At 37.8% G+C, this 21156-nt stretch overlaps 1 protein-coding gene across 8 annotated transcripts in view; it reads left to right on the top strand.

Annotated features, from left to right (window-relative positions):
• The window catches only part of GRIK1 (glutamate ionotropic receptor kainate type subunit 1), a 356592-nt gene that overhangs the window by 210262 nt on the left and 125174 nt on the right, over positions 1 to 21156 (top strand). For all 8 annotated transcript variants that reach the window (XM_081071073.1, XM_081071071.1, XM_081071077.1 and 5 more), the window contains exons 2-4: positions 5796 to 5963; positions 9731 to 9988; positions 20762 to 20943. In XM_081071073.1, the coding sequence (XP_080927199.1) occupies positions 5796 to 5963; positions 9731 to 9988; positions 20762 to 20943 (608 nt within the window). The remainder of the gene's footprint in view (positions 1 to 5795; positions 5964 to 9730; positions 9989 to 20761; positions 20944 to 21156) is intronic.

Genomic DNA, 21156 nt, shown 5'->3' with positions numbered 1-21156 from the left:
GTGGGGAAGAGAGTATTTAACCATGGGAATCTTAGAAGTTAAATTGGTAGCCTTGAAATTAAAGGTGTAGTAAATATAGGTCTATAGTAATATATAGTAATGATGTAATAAACCAGAATTATTGTTGCGGTAAGAAAGAGTGACAATATAGTATTGTATATTTAAGGAGCAACTATTAGCAAAGGAATTGATCAAATTGCCATCTTGTTTTCTGTTGATAGCTTCTGGAATAGTTAGTATTCCACAAAAATGCAAAACAGGACTCAAGACTACTGAAGATTTCCATTTCTTGATTGACAGCTAATAGTTTTACTCTCCCTTCTTGGGTGATCTCACAATTTGCCACAATGGGCACACAACAGCTAGTGAAGAGAATAAGCGAGATTTATTTGAATGTGTACAATAATATATTTGCCCTGTCACATTCAAAATAATATAGGAAAGCATAATAAACAAAGAAACTCAGTGCATTGTGTGGTAGAGCTAAGTGCTTTACTTACAAAATCAAATTAGAGAGCCAGAGGTAGTTATTCGAAGTACTGAATAAAGTTACATTTTACAAAGAGGAAAAAACAGAGTAATTAAAAGCAACCACTATGAAACTTTCTTAAGATGATTAGGATACTGTATTAGTTTCCTATGGCTGCTATAATGAATTACCACATACTGGGTGGCTTAAAGCAAGGAAAATTTGTTCTCTCACATTTCTAGAGGCCAGAAGTTGGTGAAATCAAGGTGTCCGCAAGATTCTGCTTCCTCCAAAAGCTCTAGAGGAGATTCAATTCCTTGCTTCCTCCAGCTTCTGCCAGCTCTAGTCATCCCTTGGTTTGTGACTCCCATCTCTGCCTCTCTCTGTCTACACTTGCTCTTGGGTGATATTAACCAGTCTTATGGCTTTAAATACTACCTTATGGTGATGACTTCCAAATTTCTGTCTCCAAGCCAAACCTCTCCCATGAAATCCAGATCACTTCCTATCTAGCTTGCTAGTTGACATCTCCACTTGGATTTGTAATAGGCACCATAAAATGAATGATGTTCCAAATCAAACACCTGCACTTTTCTTCATCTTGGCAATTTCAGGCCGAAAACTTGACATCATCCTTGATACTCTCTTCCCACTTTTGGTTAGTTCATCATACCTACCTTCAATTTTTATCTAGAATTGAATCGCTTTTGGCCATACACTAACGTCACTAATCTGCATCACACCACCATCCTTTCTTACCTGGATTATCTCAGTAGCCTCTTATCACAACAGCCTGTTATTGCAAAGGTTTCTGTAGCAGATCTCTATTTTTATTTGTGACACTGTCCTCCCTTCAGTCCATTCTTCATACAGAAACCAGGGTGAGCTGGAAAAAGCCAGTGCCCCTGTGTTTCTCCTTTACTCTCACACTACCATCACACTCACAGCACTTCTGGTCACCAAATGTGTGGAGGTTTTCTACACCAAGCATTTCTCTATGACACCAGCTGGGTGTCCTACAATTCAACTTAATTCTGACACTATCTACCTTGAGATGGTGTCAGATCCCACAGGTTAAGGGGTCAGTCTCATAAGACTGCCCCCAACTTTAGATCTCAGACACAAGTAGTAGGTCCCCAGGTTGCCCCCAATTCTGTATGACTTGAATATAAACTGGAGGTTCCCATGACCTCCTCAACCCTTGCATTTGATTATTTGCTTGAGTGGCTCAGAGAACTCAGGGAAACACTCACTTATGTTTACCAGTTTTCTAAAGGATATGATTAAAGGTATATAGATGGACAGCCAGAGGAAGAGATATATGAGGTGAGGTCAGGGAGGGCCCCGAGTGCAGAGGCTTCCGTTTCCCTAGAGTTGGAGTTCATCGTCCCCCAAGTACAAGGAGGTATTCACCAGCCTGAAAGTTCTCAGAACCCCATCTTTTCAGGTTTTTATGGAGCCATGATTGATTAAATCATTGGCCATGGGTTATTGACTCAACCTCCATCCTCTCTCCCTTCCCCTCCCTAGAGGTCCAAGGGGTAGGAGAATGAAAATTCTGACACTCTAATCAAGTTTGGTTTTCCAGCCCCCACCCTCCATAGGTGGTTTCAGAAAGTCACCTCATTAACGTAACAAAATACACATTTATTGATGTTATCACTTAGGAAATTCCAAGGTTTTTAAGAGCTCTTTGTCAGAAATGGGGTTAAAGAGCTCTTATAAACATACATATTCTTGTTATAAATCACAGTATCACACACACCCAGTCTATAAGGACTGGTGTGTGAGCTGTACTCCTATTAATAACTTTCCCCTGTTTCCAACAGACTTCACTTTTCTGGTGCTTCCCCATTCCTCTTCATACCTCACTCCACTGCAGATTTGGTATTATCAGCAGCCTTCTCTAAGGAAAAAAAAGACAGTGTGCTGGGGTGTTGAGCTAATGACATCATTTATAACGCCTGCTTGGTGAAGGAATGAAAGAAAATTGCCCTCCAAATAAAAAAAGAGTTCACCTACGCACCACCTAAACACGTAATAAAAACACTTAAAATTCTCTTAAACTCAGGTACAGTCTGCTTTATGTAAAAGACAACTACATATCAAAGGAATAATGACATGAGCAGGCAGTTCTACAAGTGCTATTTCTTCTTTTTATCCTCATTATCGATGTGTGATAATAATTTACTATGATTGAGTTTTCAGAGCACTTTCACTGCATCACATCATTTTTTACAGAGAACTCCTCCAAGGTAAGCAAGGCAACCATATTAGCCCACATTTAGAGGAGAAGGATATCAGAAATAATCTGAAGTCACATAGGTAGTAGGTAGGTAGGTAGGTAGACAGAGATAGACAGATAGATAGATAGATAGATAGATAGATAGATAGATAGATAGATATGTCTACATATCTACATATCTATCGCCAAAAAATGTATACGCATTTTAAGAAAGAACTGTATTAAAATTATAATACTCAATATATACCAATAACAAACGATGAATACAAGTCATGTTTATATATTTTTTGGCACCTCGGTATACACACACATACACACACACACACACACACACACACACACACACACACACACCACACTAGAATCAAACACATGAGTTACCAACCAAGGTTTTGTGATTTTGAATAAGCTGGGCAAAATGTATGATTTCTCTGTTCATTTTTTGCATTCATAAAAACAGGAATACTATCTCCTACCTGAAATGTTACAAGGCTTAAACAAAATATTGACAGTAAAAGAGATATTTCTTCTTCTTCTTCTTCTTCTTCTTATTATTATTATTATTATTATTATTATTTATTGAGGTGACAATGGTTAGTAAAGTTACATAGGTTTCAGGTGTACAATTCCGTAATAGATCACTTCTCCTTCCATCACCATATATTTGATCCCCTTTACCCTCATCTACTACCCCTCCCCACTTACTCTCCAGTAACCACTAAACTATTGTCTGTGTTTATGAGTTTTTGTTTCTCATTTGTTTGTTTTGTTCCTTTGTTGCTTTCAGTTTCATATCCCACATATCAGTGAAACCATATGGTTCTCGACTTTCTGTCTGACTTATTTTGCTTATCCTAATAATTTCAAGATCCTTCCATGTTGTTGCAAATGGCACTATTTCATCTTGTCTTATGGCAGAATAGTACTCTAAAGAGCTATTTCATAGTAACTTTCTTACTGGTACTTAAAAATCCTTCTCAAAGAGGATTAGGCAGACCAAGATCCAAAATTCAGAACCTCTGATTTCTATTCAGGTGTTTGTTCCCTCCTACTAGCATGCCTCATATAGTTTAATGGTGCTCACATCTGAGCCAATAATTGACTATTTCCCTAAACAATTCAGGCTGAAGGTCTTAAGGTACTTTGATCTCCATAAGAATGGTGATTCTGAATAAGAACAGGCTCCCTTCATGAGAGTTCTCACCATGTGCTCAGGAGAGAAATAAACAAGTAATTGCAGATAATTACTGTGGAAGCCCGAACACCAGGTTCTGATCCTAAGTCTGGGATGTTCCAATTGTGAGTCACGGTGATTGTAGCAATAAACCCACCATACCTCCACCTTCTTCTGGGGACTAAGTGTCTGTGATATGCGCTTACCACCTCTCTGTTGAGCAACTACTAAGAGTTCTGAGAGAAACGGAAGACCCCCGCAAGGACCTGCTTACCATTGTGTGACAAAGGAAAAGACGAAGTCCCTTAAGAGCAAAAATCTTCCTAATGTTGATTTCAAAATAAATGTCCAATATGAATCCATAGGTAAAGGTTAACCATGATCATATAGTGTTCAACTTTAGTTTCTCAGAGAACATGAAATGAACTCCTTATGAATGTCATCAGTACGAAAGCCACAGATACTTCCAAAAGGAGCCAAAGTAGTTCAGTACAAACCTCCTTGGTTTCCCCAACCTGACAACTATAATTGGTTATTTAATAGAGAAAGTCAGTTGAGCAGGATATTGTAAAAACTAATAATAATAAAATAATTTTAACTTAAAAGTTATAAATATGCATTTGTTTAGTATTCTTTTAAAGTAGGATCAACATAATTTCTTTGAACTAGACTCTGCCAATTGGAGTTCTCTTTCTAAGAAAGAATATACCTAAATCATACTTGTGTCTATAGATATTTATTTTGATTTTCAGTGTTGGATATATATTGAATGGAGAGAAAACTTGAAGTACACGCAAATCAATCTAGCCAAGATAAGTTTGCTACAACTAACCTTTGGTAAGGCATCACTCAATGGTGAGAGTATATCAGTAGCCATCTGCTCATTACAATGATGCCATGGGCACCAATTAATGTTTTTCCAAAGGAAAGTGGGAATATTAAGCCATCAAGGAGTAAGTGAAATGGAGGCCAGTTAAAAGCCTCTAATATATGCCCTGTGTCTATTGAAAATCCCAGGACAGCTCTTAAAAACATTAAGAATGTGCAGTTAATATATATCAATTTCCTCTATCAACCTCATGTGTCAAGTTCAGAGCTGAATTCTCTGATGAGGCTTTAAGCACTGGTATTTTGTATTTTGCTTTTGATGAGATCCACATGTCTAAGATATCAGAAGCTTAGTGTGTGTGTTTTTGGACAGTGGAGGAACATATTTCTCCAGAGATAGAAGGCAGGTTTGCTTCTGAACAGGGCCAAACAGTTTTTCAAAACAAAAGCCACCACCAACAACAGCATCAACAAAAACAAAGAAACAAAAAAGACAGTTCTTTAAATCAGCCCATGAACTTCGGAAAGTATTAGAATATGACCCCAGAATTCTGAGCCACCAAGAAAAGATATTTTCATTCTGAAAACTCTATAAATGTGTATCTCATTTGGATCCCAACTCTCTGCATGACACCTCTAGAGTCTAGACTGTCTGCTTCTAAATAGAAAGAGCTTCATTCGCAGGAAGGATGGTTGTACCAGGATACAGTTCAAATTATGTTTAGGTCAACCACAGTGTGAATGTCCAAACTATAGGAAATCACTCCCCACCTTATTATCAGTCATACTTTCCATGGTACTAAATATTTGGAATACATTTGCCATCTGGGAGGGATTATACTTTCCAACATTGGGTTTGAAATTAGGAGCATACATATGAAATTAGAACTGTTTAGCTACATGTCATACATGCTGATAAACTTCACCTTTAACGCAGGGTTTGGGATTTGTTCTGCCCAGGCCTACATTTATTGTTTTGGGCCTTTTGTTTGAATCATTTATATTTTATTCTTTGTAAAAAGATAAAATGTGTGACTAATGTGACTAATGTTTCTCATGTGTGTCTTTTGCTTCTGCAGGAGGGATTTTTGAAACTGTGGAAAATGAACCGGTTAATGTTGAAGAATTAGCATTCAAGTTCGCAGTCACCAGCATTAACAGAAATCGAACCCTGATGCCTAACACCACATTAACCTATGACATCCAGAGAATTAACCTTTTTGACAGTTTTGAAGCCTCACGGAGAGGTAAGTATTTTCACACGCTTAAAAGCTTCTTTGGGTGACATGTCTGCTCCACATGTCACCTCCTTCTGGCTACCTGCCCTTTTCTAAAGTGGACAACTTTGTGCAAATGGAATGCAGGTACTCTCGTTCAGTCCCCAATGTCATCATCCAGTGTGATCTGAACTGTTCTGGTGGAGGTTGCCCAGCTCTGTTTTGTGGGTCTTTCTGATTAGGTTCCCCTTCAGTGCCCTCCACTCTATGATTAACTGGTTCAGCTGTGAATGGAAAATGTCAAGCTTGATCTGTTTTTTCCTTCCCGAGGCCGAGACACCACCATGAAATTGTGCAGTGCAGTCAAATAAAACTCTGTGGAAGGTCACATCCACCGCGCATGTGGAAATGCCCACAGCGCATATAACTCACACCCTGAATTTTAACAGGTTATGAGCCAGAGGGTTTACCTGGTGTCTTCTCAATTTTTTTTAACCCCTTTTCCACTGGATCATAAAATCATGAAGATGACAAATTTTGAATCATGATGTTGTATACCTGAAACTGATATAATGTGATAGGTCAATGAAACCTCAATAAAAAGAAAAAAGAACATAAATGGAATCATACAATAAAAAACAAACAAAAAAATAAAGCAGGAGACTTGGAGTTAAAGGAGTTCATTGTGCTCTCTGCATGCTTCAAGTGTGGAAAAGATATCCACTGTAAAAATAATAATAATTAAAATTTAAAAAGAAGAGTCAACTAGTGAGAACAATCTCTACACTTGATCACGTAACTCTCTTTTGCTTCTGAACTGAAAATGTCCTAAAAAAGTCATCTAATTATATGTAGACTGCAAGGTTTGTCTCATGGAAAGCATCATGTGAATTGTGGGGTCTGTTTAGCATCCTCCAGACACTTCCAAGAGGACGCTGTGAAGCATGGTAACATGTGACAACTTGAAGCTTGGCCTCAGAGTTGTCTATGAACAAGGGAGTTGAGACTCCCTTCATACAGACGTTTGTATGAAAACAAAGGCTGCTCTTTACCCCCAGAACAGGCGGGACTCTTTCACTCTCAGAAGAACACTTTGCCCAACAAAAACACCCAAATAAACAGAACACAATGAGCATCATGTTTATGCTGGTTTAGTTACAACCAGTAACTACCATAAATACTGGTTGTTTCCACATAGAATTAACCCAGTTAGGATCATAGGATACATTCACCTAATACACTCTTCTGTAAGATTCTCTGTGTTCTTTACAAAAGAAATGTTGAAACTTGTTTTCCTGGGAGCACAGATGAAAAGTAAATAGTATAATGATTTTTTTTCTACCTATGACATGATCTTAGTAACAAGAATATTTTCTTTTAAAAGTGGATGGAATTATAGATACTATATAGGTCAGAGTTGTCTATAAACAAACACCAGGGCTGCAATATATATATATATACACACACAATATATACACATGACATGACTTGCATTCATCTTTTGTTATCGATATATATTGAGTGTTACAATTTTAATACAGTTTTTCCCTGTCTTAAAATGTGTATACATTTTTTTGGCACCCTCTGTATAAAACTTTATATAGCACTTTAAAGTATACAAGGCATGTTCACATAAATTATCTCTATGGACTAGATCTCTAACTCCCTTTCTCTGTTTCTCTCTATTTCTCTCTCTCTGTCTCTCTCTCCCTCACACCCTCCCCCCACACAAAAAAGCATTGTTGAGTAAATACCTCAGAAAGCCAACCACATTTAACAATTATACTGCAATCCACATAAAATTGAAAGCTTTTTGTGATCTGAAGTACCTGCCAGTAGTTGTAAATTAAACACTCCAAAGCTTCTTAAAACTAGTAATTTGCTGGCAAAGAGAATTCAAAAGGATTGATTTTTTTGTCAAGTAATATTAGCATCCCAGAGCTAAATATTAGGAAGAATCTCAATCCATGGCCCATGTTAGACAAAACAACAGTTCATATATGCTTATGCTCTCATTTTAACTTGCTAACAACAAAAACACATCCAGAAAATGAGCTTCTTGGGACAATGGCAATTACACTTACAGTACTTAATGCAGAAAAGTATATGTCTTCATATCTTATGTGGCAAGTCAATGCCAAAGATCAGAAAATTTTCCTTGTGAATAACTCAACACTTGCTGTCCCATAGATATTTGGAATATGACTCTCAAAATTTTATTTATTTTTTTCTCTCTAAATTAAGTTAGATGATTTTGACTAAACCATATGGCTTTTCTACTTACTTTTATTTGTAGAATGACATTATCATAAATATTAACATAATTTCATTTATAAAGTTTGCTGTAATTTAATTCAAATATTCAATTATCTCTCAGCAGTTTCAAATTCCTTTAAACTAGCTTTAAAGTATGAATTTGAAATGCTTTTAAATTTATATTTAATGCCAGCATAAATTTATGTTAGCATAAAATGAGTAGGCACTATTTTTGCATGATTGTAGAAGATAATGTGTCCCAATCTTTCTGGAAGGGAATTTGACTAATTTGTACCAATTACCTTAAAAAATATCAATACCTTGAATTATAGCTGAATATCTACTCTAAGAATACAATGTAAAATTCAGAGAAAACTATAAGAACTAAGATAACTACTTATAATAGCAAAAGTTAGAAGCAGGTTAAATATTCAGTATTATTCAAGAATTCAGCAATCATTAAATAAATGACAATATATTCATGGAATGGGCTATTCTACAAACACTGAAAATAAACTTTTGAAGAATTTGTAGTGACTTGGGGTAAAAGGTATGCTTTAGTGTTACATTTACTGTGAAATAAAGCAAACAATGCATCAAACTCTATCTATATAATTCAGTTTTTAAATAAATCAGAACACAAAAATATCAATAGACATTATCTCAAGATGATGGAATTATACAGCCTTTTTTTTCCCTTACACTTTTAAATATTCTAATTTCTATCAATAAGTGTATATAATCTTACAATTGAAAAATAAATAAATGTTATAAGTTAATTTTCAAATACATGTTGACTTGATTTTGTTAGGCTACACTTTGACTGATATTGAGTTAGAGAGTGGCCTGACCTTGAGCAAGGTCCCTGGGCTCTGGTAAAGCTCTGCCATTATCCAGTGGCCCTGACATACTCCATTGTGTATGATATTAGTAATTTAGACAAAATGTCTTCTAGGATCCTGTTAAGCTATACTATTCTATTATTCTGTAATTAATTAGGTATCAGAATCACTTAACATTCTTTAGCAGTTTTTCAATAGCCTGGAACTTCTTTCAACGTTTTGGGAAGACAGGATCTAAAGCATTTTGCAGTCACGCAGGGAGTCTTCTGAATTCTGTGACCACATTAATATCTGCACTGCTGGCCTGCCATATAACAAAACTTCATTCACATGGTGCTCACTTACCAAATGGCTGGTAGAGTAGCTCTGAGCGCCCCTGGGTTAACACCACACCAAGCAAAGGATTTAGACTCCATCTGATTAAAGGTAATGAAGTGAGACATGCAACTCATTTTTATTTGCAGGGAGTTGGCCCTGTGGTGTGTTGCTAATCAGTTTCACATTGACATCTCTCAGTATATTAGTATCTGAGGAATTCTGGGGGTTGGGTTATGCATGCAGGGGGAGAGTGGAGGGAACTTTGCAATAGTGAAAATGAAAAAAAAGAATCATGCAAGGAACAATTACATTCACAGAACTCTCTTTTTCTTTCCCTTTCCTGCCTTCTCTTTCCACCCCCTCCTTCTCGTTGGGCATCAGCGTGTGACCAGCTGGCTCTTGGTGTGGCTGCTGTCTTTGGCCCTTCCCATAGTTCTTCTGTCAGTGCTGTGCAGTCTATTTGCAATGCTCTTGAAGTTCCGCACATACAGACCCGCTGGAAACACCCCTCGGTGGACAACAAAGACTTATTTTACATCAACCTCTACCCAGATTACGCGGCTATCAGCAGGGCAGTCCTGGATCTGGTCCTCTACTACAACTGGAAAACAGTGACTGTGGTATATGAAGACAGCACAGGTATGGGACTCACACAAGGCCTCACCTGGCCACGTGTGGTCTGAACAAAAGGAACCAAAGTGTTCCATAGTCATGAATTCATCAGGTGGAGTGCATGAAAATGAAGCTGATGGAGTATTCTAACTTAGAAATGCATGCCTAGCTAATTCCAGTTCCTTTTGGTGAGTTGATTCTTTCGTTATCAAACTTAGGAGAATTTTTTTTTAAAGAAATATTACCTTTTTGATATATATTGTAATCCAATCAGAATATTAAAGATGTCATTTCATCTACCCAATTCTATTAAGACTGGGCCCTGGACTCCATTTCTTAAATAATACAGAGAAAGTTTGAAAATCACCACAAAGTATGATTCTAGCTTGGTAAGTAACAGGATAAACGTCTAGAAACGTTGCTAAAGAAGGTTAACTAAGGGGGATCCAATTAGAGGTTAGATCAATAAAGCTGACCATTGCTTGGAAGAGGGATGATGACCCTCCAGCCATGAGCCCTGACTTAATAAAATTTGCATTGTCCATCTGTTTATTTCAGGGCGAAGGACAGAAACAGGGTGCTCAGCGCCTTGCTCTCCCTAGACATTTCCCCCACTGAAGGTCCTTTTAATGGCACCTTCCCCCTTTGCCTCTGGTTACATTGTGAGCTTTGTCAGAGTTCAGACCCCCTTTTATTCAGTTTAAATTCTGCTGGTGACTCTTCATTGTTCACATAATAAAGTGCAAGTTTTCCTAATTTAAAATTGTTCACCATTAACCCAGGTACTTCGTCTTCATTAACCCAGGTCCTAGTTTCTCTATGTTCTTTATGGTCCCACATCAGCTATTATGAAGACTCTGCCATTTTTTAGATGCCCCCAAGTTCATTCCAACTCTTCTTTAGGAGGCTGGCTCCTCCCGTGGGATGATCCTCCACAGCCCCCAAGGTGGTGATGAGGTCCTTCATTCTTCATGATTACACTCAAATCTCATTTCTCCCTTAAAGCTCTCTGAGACCACCGTAGGGTTCAAAATCACTTTGTAAATGTAACCATTATATCAAAATTTTCAATTATCTGTTTACATGTCTATGAGCCTAGAAATTCCTCAAAAAATGGAATTTTATCTTATTTGCTTTTATAATCTGCTACCTAACACAATCCTGGCATATAGGAATGTGCTTAATAATTACATGTGGAAAAAATAATATTACAATTAGCTGTTGAACAACACAGGTTTGCCTGGATCCATTTATATGCGGAATTTTTTCAATAAATACACAGTTGACCCTTCATATTCTGGGTTTTGCATCCGTGGATTCAAAGAACCGTGGACTCAAAACAGTATTTTTGACCTGCTATTGGGAATCCACGGATGTGCAGGGCCAATTGTATGGATTGTTCTATACCATTTTACGTAAAGGACTTGAGCATCTGTGGGTTTTGGTGTCCATGGGGGTCCTGGACCAATTCTGCATGGCTACAGAGGGATGACTGTATTTACTTTCTGAATATTTTTTCTCCAAGAATTGAAATTATTTCCTTTCTTTGGTATACACATTTGGTAGTAAGACTAATAAAAATAGTGAAAATTAATAAAATAAAGTGCATTTAAACTCTTAAATAGTATTTGATTTTTCAGTCCTTTTCACCAAACACTAGCACTCACTGCTCCCCAGAGAATGAATACTGAACATTTTCTAGTTGGCACTGAATTCTGGTTCCATTCTAAACTTTCAGATAAAAGTGACTATTCTGGCTGGAAATATGTATTTACGTATTTTCTTACACTTCATCCCATTTTAGGAAGAAGTAAAGGTAGGTGATTGGACATATAATTTATAAATATTATATTCAAAACAGCCCTACTGGGAAGGAAAAGCCACAGGCAGTCATAATTTTAGAGCTTCACTTGCTTACTGTGAAGGAAGAGCATATTATCAAATGAACTCCACAAGCATATATAAAGACCCCTGAGATACAATATTATATTGTAAATGTAAGTGCAGTTAGATCATCCACGTTATCTACCTTTGTAAATAGAGAATTCCTTGAGCTGAGACAACCATCTATTCCTTATTATGTAGTGCACACTATAATATAGTTTCCTGACACTATTTGTATCATCTCCAGCAAAGCAGGACTATCTAAAAGGAAGACAAATCAATAAATTATACTGAAACTTCTGGATTTCATTTAAGAAGAGCACAACTAAAGGTGTGAGCATAACTGCAGTAAATTTCAAATTGTATTTGGACAAAATATAATCTGAAAAAACATGACTCAAAAATCGATGTCCTAATTACCGTTCTGATTTCAGGCGAGCACCCATAAGTGTTGGCCATCTTGCACAGGAGGGATATCAAACTATCATTGCTATCATCTTTTGCAAGAAGCTGAATTGTCCTTTCCATCCTTGTTAAGTTCATGTGAGCTCAGTTGCTCAATAAATACTTGTTGAAATGGAAAATTCAAAAGGAGATTGTATGTTGCCCATTAAGTTAAAGATGATTCATGTTAAAATGAATTTTCCCACAAAGACATTAAAAATGTAAATGAATAATCAATTGAGGCATTAAATCGGAGCCCAGAGAGTAAACAGATCAACTGAGATCAATAAAAGGGACACCTTTGACTTTGAGTGGGTTTAGTACTGCTTGCCTCAGGGTTTTGGTTGCAGTAATTATTAAGCCATAAAAAGGAGAAAACTTAGTAAACCTGAAGGAAAGGAAAAGACTTAGGTGTGCTCCCCACCCACCCTCACACCAGGATTAAGTACCCATTAAACAGCACTTTACTGAGATTTGTTTAAGAGTTTGTGAAATAGCGTGAATCCAGCACAGATGCCTGTGGGACCAAATGGCCCAAGACTCCCATTGAAGTCAATGAGAGCCTTGTGCCTATCTCTAAGGACATCGAAATTCAATTCATTAAATACTAGCAGGCAGGATTCTGTCCTCTGGAAGTGAAAATGTAGGAAGATCCTTGAGAACTGTTGGGGGGAGTAAAGTTTTGTCTCACTTCATCTCTCTCTCTCTCTCTCTCTCTCTCTCTCTCTCTCTCTCTCTCCCCTTCTCTCCCTCTGTTGCTTGAATGTCCTTTCCAACAGTCACCTACTTTTCTATGATTCCTACATTAGAAGTGATACTAGGCAAGGAGAAATTGCTACTCATTGGTCACTCCCTCTGCTTCATTACACCCCTGGTGGGAGCCTGCCTTCTATTCCTTTGCAGGCATCAAAAGAGCTGAGAAGCTGAGCACTGAATGCAGTGTGGCTTGCTCAAGGCCAAACTTAGTGAAATGCAGCCACAGCCATTTCTGTAGAACAGGGCCCAGCAAACTCCTTTTCTCTAAAGGCCAGATGGTATACAGCTTAAGCTTTCTGAGTCCTAGGGTCTCAGTCACAACTTCTTTACTCCGCTGAGGTAGCAAAAAGGCAGCCACAGGCAACAGGGAAGTGAATAAGTTTGATATGTTTCAATAAACCTTTACTTACAACAAACAAAAAGGCCAGTGTAGTTGGATCAGAGTGAGGGGAAGGGTGTGGGAGAGTAGGTCAGAGAGGAGAGCCTTGTAAATCAGCAAGGGCTTTGTAGGCCACCGGAAGAGCTGTGGCTCCTCATGAAATGGGAAGCCATTGGAGTTTTCAGCAGAGGAGTGAGGTGATCAGATTACATCATAAAAAGACCACTCTGGCTGGTGTAACATCAGGTGGCTTCTGGAGAAATCAAAGCAAGAGATGAAGGTAATAGCAGTAGAGAAATAAGAAAGTGTCAGATTCAGGAAATATTTTGACTGTTGAGTTGGCATAATGCCCTGAAGGAATGGAAGGAGAGGGAGACATGGAAAACATGGAAAGGGCGGGGGGGGGGTGGGGGGGGAAGGGTAGGAGAGAGGAGAGAGAGAGAGAGAGAGAGAGAGAGAGAGAGAGAGAGAGAGAGAGAGAGAGAGAGAGAGAGAGAGTTAAAGATGACTTGACACTTTTTGGCCTGACCCAAAGGATGGAGCTAGTTTGGAGGACTAAGGATGGTATCAAGAGTTTGGTCACGAACATGTTAAGTTTGAGTTTGCGATGTTTACTCGACGTCCAAATGGAGAGACAAGCATGCAGTCAATATGTAAGTCTGTAATAGTTCAAGAATGTGATATGGGCGAGAGACACAAATTTGAGAGTCCTCAGCATATTAATGGGATTAGATGAGGCCACCAAGGAAATGAGGTCCAGCCACATGCCTCTCGCCCTGAGTTCATAACAGACAGCTCCTAAGTGTTTTTGTTTTGTTTTGTTTTATTTCCATCCAGGGTTGCCTTAAGTCATCTTTCACAACACACTGGAGCCCCAGGATTTTTAACATACAGGTTACAATAAAGAGTTATTAGCTCTCACTTGAAACATAGGCTCAAAGCTTTACAGTAAGGATTAATTTGAAATGAGATTAATATCCATAAAAATGCAGTCATTGAAAGAAACAATAAATCCAGGGAGAAAACACAAGGGAAATAACCACAAACATCATGATAACTAAATTCTTGAGCACCGTGTGCCTTGCACTGTTCTAACTACTTTGTATAATTAAACCATTTAATATGCTTGACCATTGTGTGAATAAGTGAAATAGCTGCTCTTATGGCTGTATTTGAAGAGACTTAAATTTGTTATGTTTATTATATTTCTCTCCATTTTCCCATAGAAAACAGATAAAATATATTGTGCAGAAACAGGAATCTTGACAGAGGCCTACAATTTGGACTAGAAGAAAATTAACATTTTGATGTAGATAACCAACCCCCAAATGGAAGATATTCTGTACATGATCAGTGCTGAATAAAAAGTAGTGAAATCTGTTCACCGTCAGCAACTCACCACACTGTGTATTTATAACCACTCATGCTACAAAACACTCCTACCATATACCTTCCCCCAATTTCACCTGAAAGAGCTGAGGAATAGAAAATCCTTGGCACTTAGTACCAACAAGATATAAATTATAATTTTTCTTAGTCTCTGGTCTCACTCTTTTTCCCTTCATATTTACCCACTCCAGTCTCCTGACCAGAACTCTATTCAAATTTTCAGAATCCTGTTAAGGAAACCACTTCAGATATTGCATACCAGGTAATTAGTTTTAACTACCATTGATATTAGCCAGAATTCAGGATTAAAATATACTGATGGAGGTCACTGCAACACAGGTAATCTCAAATATTTTGACTAGATTCTTTTCTTGCAAACATGGGACACAATTTTTCCTTTGGGAAGTATAGGCTTTCTTAGAAGGATTTTTTCTTTCAGCGCATGTATGAAGATCTACACTTAAAAGTGTTGTATTTCCCCAGGTAAATCACTCAGACATTTCCGTTTTTCAGTTCTGATTCTTTCTCCCATCTGGAGGGTACAGAGATCCCCCTAAGAATCTTATTAGATTTGAGTATATTAATATACCAACAAGTTTGTGAAATACCATTTCAGAGATCATTTCAGAGATCCCCCTAAGAATTTATTAGATTTAATCTTATTAAATCTAATAGATCTTATTAGATATTAATATACCAACAAGTTTGTGAAATACCATTTCAGAGACCATTTCAGAGATCCCCCTAAGAATCTTATTAGATTTGAGTATATCAATATACCAACAAGTTTGTGAAATACCATTTTGCATGTTTCTAAGTTCAAATGAAGATAAAATTAACATTTAAAATGTGTGATCTTATCTTTGGGTCCCAATGGCTTATTACATTCATTTTTATGGCATCAAACCAATTGGTGTGGTTTAATGAACAGGGGATTAGATTAAGAGTCAAGAAAACCTAGGCACTTTTCTTTTGAACTGATGCTCGTTAAATATAACTAAAACCATCCAGAAATGGATTGGGCTGCAACATGAGGAAGATAATTTCTCAAACGGAGAGGTGTTCAGCAGCAACTGTCTAGCGGGGATTCATGCATCAAGCAGGGGTTTGACCCTTAAGGTCCCTTCCAATTCCTGGAATATGTGACTCATTTTCAGGGCCAATCCAAACAATTAACCTCACTCTGCCTCACTTTCTTTCCTGTAAAACAGCACTACCTCAGAGTTATATTCTGAGGTTTAGTGAGCTATTTATAAGGCACACAGCATACTTCATAAAAAGGGGCAATGTAAACAGCAAAGTGTATTATTATTTAAGGAGAAGTCACAGGAAATGTTAAACGCCCACTGAAAGTAGCAGATTCTTTTTTTTTTCTCCTCCATATGCTCCCCCTGTTCCCAGAGTCACTCGATGTGTATGCAAATCAGCATTTTTTCTTTGTCATATGTGAGTGCAGAGTAGATAAGTGGCCAAAGCAAATGTTTAGCATTGGCCATTTGGACATTTTTAAAAGTTATCTCTATACGCAGAGCTCAGCTCAAACACATGTGAAATTAGCAGGCCCCAACGGTGTGGTTTCCAATTGCATTCCTGGAGGTGGGAGTGGAGGAAGCAGGCTCTTATATTACTTCATAGCTATATGTTTTTATCTTTTCATTAGAATGATTTGAGCTTAGAGGAAAGTTGCAAGAAATGTACAATGAACTCCTACATACCCTTCATCTAAGTTCAGCAGTATTCATTTGGCCACATTTGCTTTAATGCCCTATGATTCTCTTAATATAAAAAGGACTACAACAACCATAATAATAAGTAGCAGTATTAGTGAACCATTTGAAAGTAAGTGGCAGACATTATGACCTTTTTACCTCTAAATAAATTAGGGTGTATCCTAAGAACAAGGACTTTCCTTGTTATAACCATACTACAATTATCAAACACAGGAAACTTAAAACTGATACAATACTGTTACCACATATAAATGTGAAGCTGGTGCTGGCTATCCTGAGTGTCTCATGGCAAGTTGTGCTTAAACATATGGAGGCTTTCTAATGACCAGAGGTTTTCCATCCAGAACGTGGCTTTGTTCTAGGCACAGACAAAGCCCACTTGGAGTGTTCAAGGCCAAGAGTATTATAAAATTATAAGTCCTTTGGCCTTTTGTACCTGCCCAGAGGGACCCAGAGACAACTTACCCTACCCCCACCCTTATGGAAGAGTGACCTGTGCCCACAATGTCTTTACACTCTCTCCTCACAGGGAAAGGCTGATTGAGATTGCTGGGTCAGTTTGATCACACACACAGACAAAACTTGTGCTGGATCTGGTCCTGTCAATATGCTTCTAAAATAAACAGAACTTGATCACATATATACACACTTTCTCGATAGATAGATGATAGATAGATAGATAGATAGATAGATAGATAGATAGATAGATAGACAGATAGATAGATTGATATTTCTACTTTCTCTAATTGTCCCAATAACTGTCCTTACAGCATTGTTTGAAACACAGGATCACTCATTACATTTCGTTGTCATGTCCTTTTAGTCTCCCCTTTGGTCTAAAACAGTTCAGCGTTCCTTGGTCTTTCATGACCTTGATATTTTTAAAGAGCATAGGTGGGCTTTACTGCAGAATGTCCCTCAGTTCGGTTTGTTGGTTGTCTCCCTATTTGCATTTTAGTTTTAAAGTCCCACTGTGGTCTAGGAAAACCATCACCGTTATCAGCTTTGTGTGAACCTTTGCTCTCTGTAACTGGAATCCATGCTGGGAGCACTGGCACACTCAGTCAGGGCTGGCTTCCAAACACTGGAGGACCCTGAGCCAAGTCAGGAGTGCGCCCACATCGATTTCCTTTCCCTGAAGAAATTATTTGTGTAGCAAAGAATTTTTAACTGTCCTTTACAATGAGGTGTAAATGCTGAATAGATTGCTGCAGAATACAAATAAAGGGAAAGCTTTCTGTCAATTCTGTGGGAAAAAAAAGGAGGGGCGGAGACAAAAGGAAAAAAAAAGCCTTTGAATTATGGATTCTACAACGTTTGCTAATGAAGGCAGAAAGGTTTTGAAGGAAACAATTGCTTGAAAAGGGAAATGTAAACCTCACTGTTCCTTGCTCATTGTTCTTACCACAATGTGGGTCAGTAACCTTTAAATCTGCTGCTTCCCTCCCTGCCTGAGGGCCATTCATCTGTATGCAGACAAAATGAGGACATTAGGGGCTTACTAGTTAGTGAGTTTTCCCAAAGATAAATTTAGATAAATTGAGTCCAATTAGAAACTGGTCTTTGTAGTGAGTCTTTGTCCTTTCTCCTCTATTGGTATTAAAATAACTTTCTTTTATAAAACAATTGTGAAAGTGCACGGTCTTTTATTTTGTTTTTTGAGAAAGAGTGGTGTTTATTAATGGACGCATTTGCCAAATAAAGGTTGAAGGCTTTATATTGATTCAAACTTTTTTTCTCTGCTTATTTCCGCAGTTATTTTTTTAAATAAAGTTAATTAGTTAGTGATTCAGTCAGTTGTTTAGTTGATCTGAAATCTAAAAATCAGAAGAAGCCACTGATTTGGTGGAAAGAGCCCTAGATTGGGAGTCAAAAGGTTGACCTGGCATTAAGCCCTCAATCTGCCATTTAACAGCCTTACCGTGACCTTCAGCAAGTTGTTCCAACCTCCGTCAGCTTCAGCTCATAATTTATAAAATTAATAGTAACTTATGCTACACCCACATCATGAGAGTTTAATGGGATAAAATCCTTCTATGGAATTGTGAGGACCTCAAAGCAAGATGTGTTTGTGTCATACCCCCAGTGGTTGGCATAAAATGAACATCCAGGAAATGTTATCCTATAAAAACGAATGAATGAAGTGAGAAAATGTATTCAACTGTAAACGGCATAAACGTGTGTGTAAGGCATCATGATAAGGAAGACACACTTTAAGATTCACACTCTATTCCTCAAAGAACAAAAGAGCTGTTCATTGCAGCATATGAAGTGCACTTCTCACATTTTCCCCCCATTTTATTTAAAGACCATATTGTGCTGTCTTGTGGTCATGGCTCAAGTTAAAAAAAAAAAAAATGTATACGACTGCAAAGCAGGAGGGTGATAGGAAAAAAGCAGGAGAGAGGCACAAGCAGCCTGAAGTAAACAACAAAGGAGAATGGGTCCCTGTTTTAAATTTTACCCAATCTCAGCAAATAATCCAAAACCATACCTATTCCCTTGGCACCAACAATTTGTATTTGTAAAGCAGGATGGTGAAGGGGAAAGATGGAGGGCTGGACTCAAAGACAATGATTTGAATCCATCGCTCCTTCTATCTTCACAACCCTCAGTAAGTTATGTACTAAATTGCTCTGAACCTTGGTTCCCTTGTTTGAAATAATGAACAGAACAATGCTGGTTTCCTAGGATTATTGTGAGAATTAACAAATATACAAGTCCCTGTGCTCGGTTTTCTTCCATTTTTCATACTTCTCAGTGGCTCAGGACAAGTAATTCTGGAAGAGGGCGAGTGAGCTCTTTATTGATAATTCAGAGTCTTCAACCATGTTGACTGAGTTGAAAGGAAGCGAGAGTCCAGGAAGGCTATCATTCTAACATTTTCTATTTTCATGTTAAAACATTAAAAATAATAATGAGTGCTACATTTTGATATAGTTCTCCAACTTCTCCCTTCCTTGCTCCCTGCCATTGGACTCTGAAGAGTAGCTTAACTGCAAATTTACTGTATATCAGAACCAAACCGATGCATAGCATTAGAGGAATCTTTTAACATGTGAGCCACCCAAATGTGGCCTCTGGGGGGGGGAGAGGGGGGCAGAGACTAAATAAATAAAACAAGAAAATGAAAGAAAAGCATTAAGTCCAGACGTAGCTGGTATCCATGCTGTATCTTGCACGGTGCCTACTATAATTTCCATCCGAATATTAATAAAGCTTAATATTTCCTATTGATTACTTAAAGCTGACAAATCTTGAAGTCACAGAACTGTGTAATAAAAAGAAAAATAAGTCAATTTTCCAGTGTGATGGGAGTTGTTGACTGAGAGCCAACATCACACAGTGTAGCAAGCGCCACTAATGTCAGGGGAAATGAGACAGAGGCTTTATGGAGCTGTTTGTCTTGCCCTCGCAAAGCACTTCTGTTAAAAAATGGCGCAGCTCAGGAGATTCATACTTGTGGCAAATCAAACATTCTCCGTCAAGTTAGTTGGCTCTATACACTTTCCTACAATTCCCAATGGTAGATTTTGAAAGAATTTGGTTTCTGCTTTTATCATCATAATCTCTAAAAATTCTATGGTCTCTCTCTCTCTCTTTTTTTAAATCAAGACAGAATTTCCCAACTCAACGTGCCATCATATTAGAAAGAGAATGAGCCATTTATAAATAGTTTATGTGGAAGGAATTGAAAAATTATATAGAGCAGCACACTATTAGCTGGTAAACAGTATGCTAAATATATACAAATACTTGATGAAAGACATACAGGAGTTTAGAGCCCCAAGGGATTCTAGTATTCTATTGTTTTGGGTAGATATAGATATAGATGTAGATATAGATATATAGATATTTCATTGAGCACCTTTGGAAACTTAACGCAACTTTTCATTCACAAAAGTCTTACAGATACAGACTTAATTTGTTAAACATTTGAGGTGTTGGTTGCAAGCTAGAGAGGACAACTGCATTCCAAATAAATTCAAAACGCACATGGGAAAATTGTACTTCCCAGCCACACATTACCCACAAAAGGCAAATACAGTATAATTTGCCACAGAAAGAGGAATGACAAATGAGAAGTCAATAGCATAACCTTTAGGTAGGAGGCCTCTTGATACATTTTGGGAATGATATAGGTTTGATTGTAAATGGCAATAAACAAATATTCTTTCCACAGAGCAATCTGTTGCATGATTGGATGTCATTTTCTAGGTCTAATTCGCCTGCAAGAGCTCATCAAAGCTCCCTCCAGATATAACATCAAAATCAAAATCCGCCAGCTGCCTTCTGGGAATAAAGATGCCAAGCCTTTACTCAAGGAGATGAAGAAGGGCAAGGAGTTTTACGTGATATTTGATTGTTCACATGAAACAGCCGCTGAAATTCTTAAGCAGGTAAGCTGGGGTAGGAGGAAATGGAAGTGGGGGAAAAATGTTTCTCTTTCTCAAAAATGCCATCTGGTTTCAGTTAGTGCAGCATGATTAAACTGCAGCAGTCCAATATAGGCTGAAGATTGCCATTTTCAGAACTTCTTTAAAGAGTCAAAGGGCTCAGGGAGTTTGGGTGGCTGTGTTGAAGCCATCTGTCTATACGTAGTGTACACGTGT

Source organism: Rhinolophus hipposideros (genome assembly GCF_964194185.1).
Source record: "Rhinolophus hipposideros genome assembly, chromosome: 2".
NCBI classification, from domain to species: domain Eukaryota; kingdom Metazoa; phylum Chordata; class Mammalia; order Chiroptera; family Rhinolophidae; genus Rhinolophus; species Rhinolophus hipposideros.
This window is presented reverse-complemented; position numbering and strand designations above follow the sequence as displayed.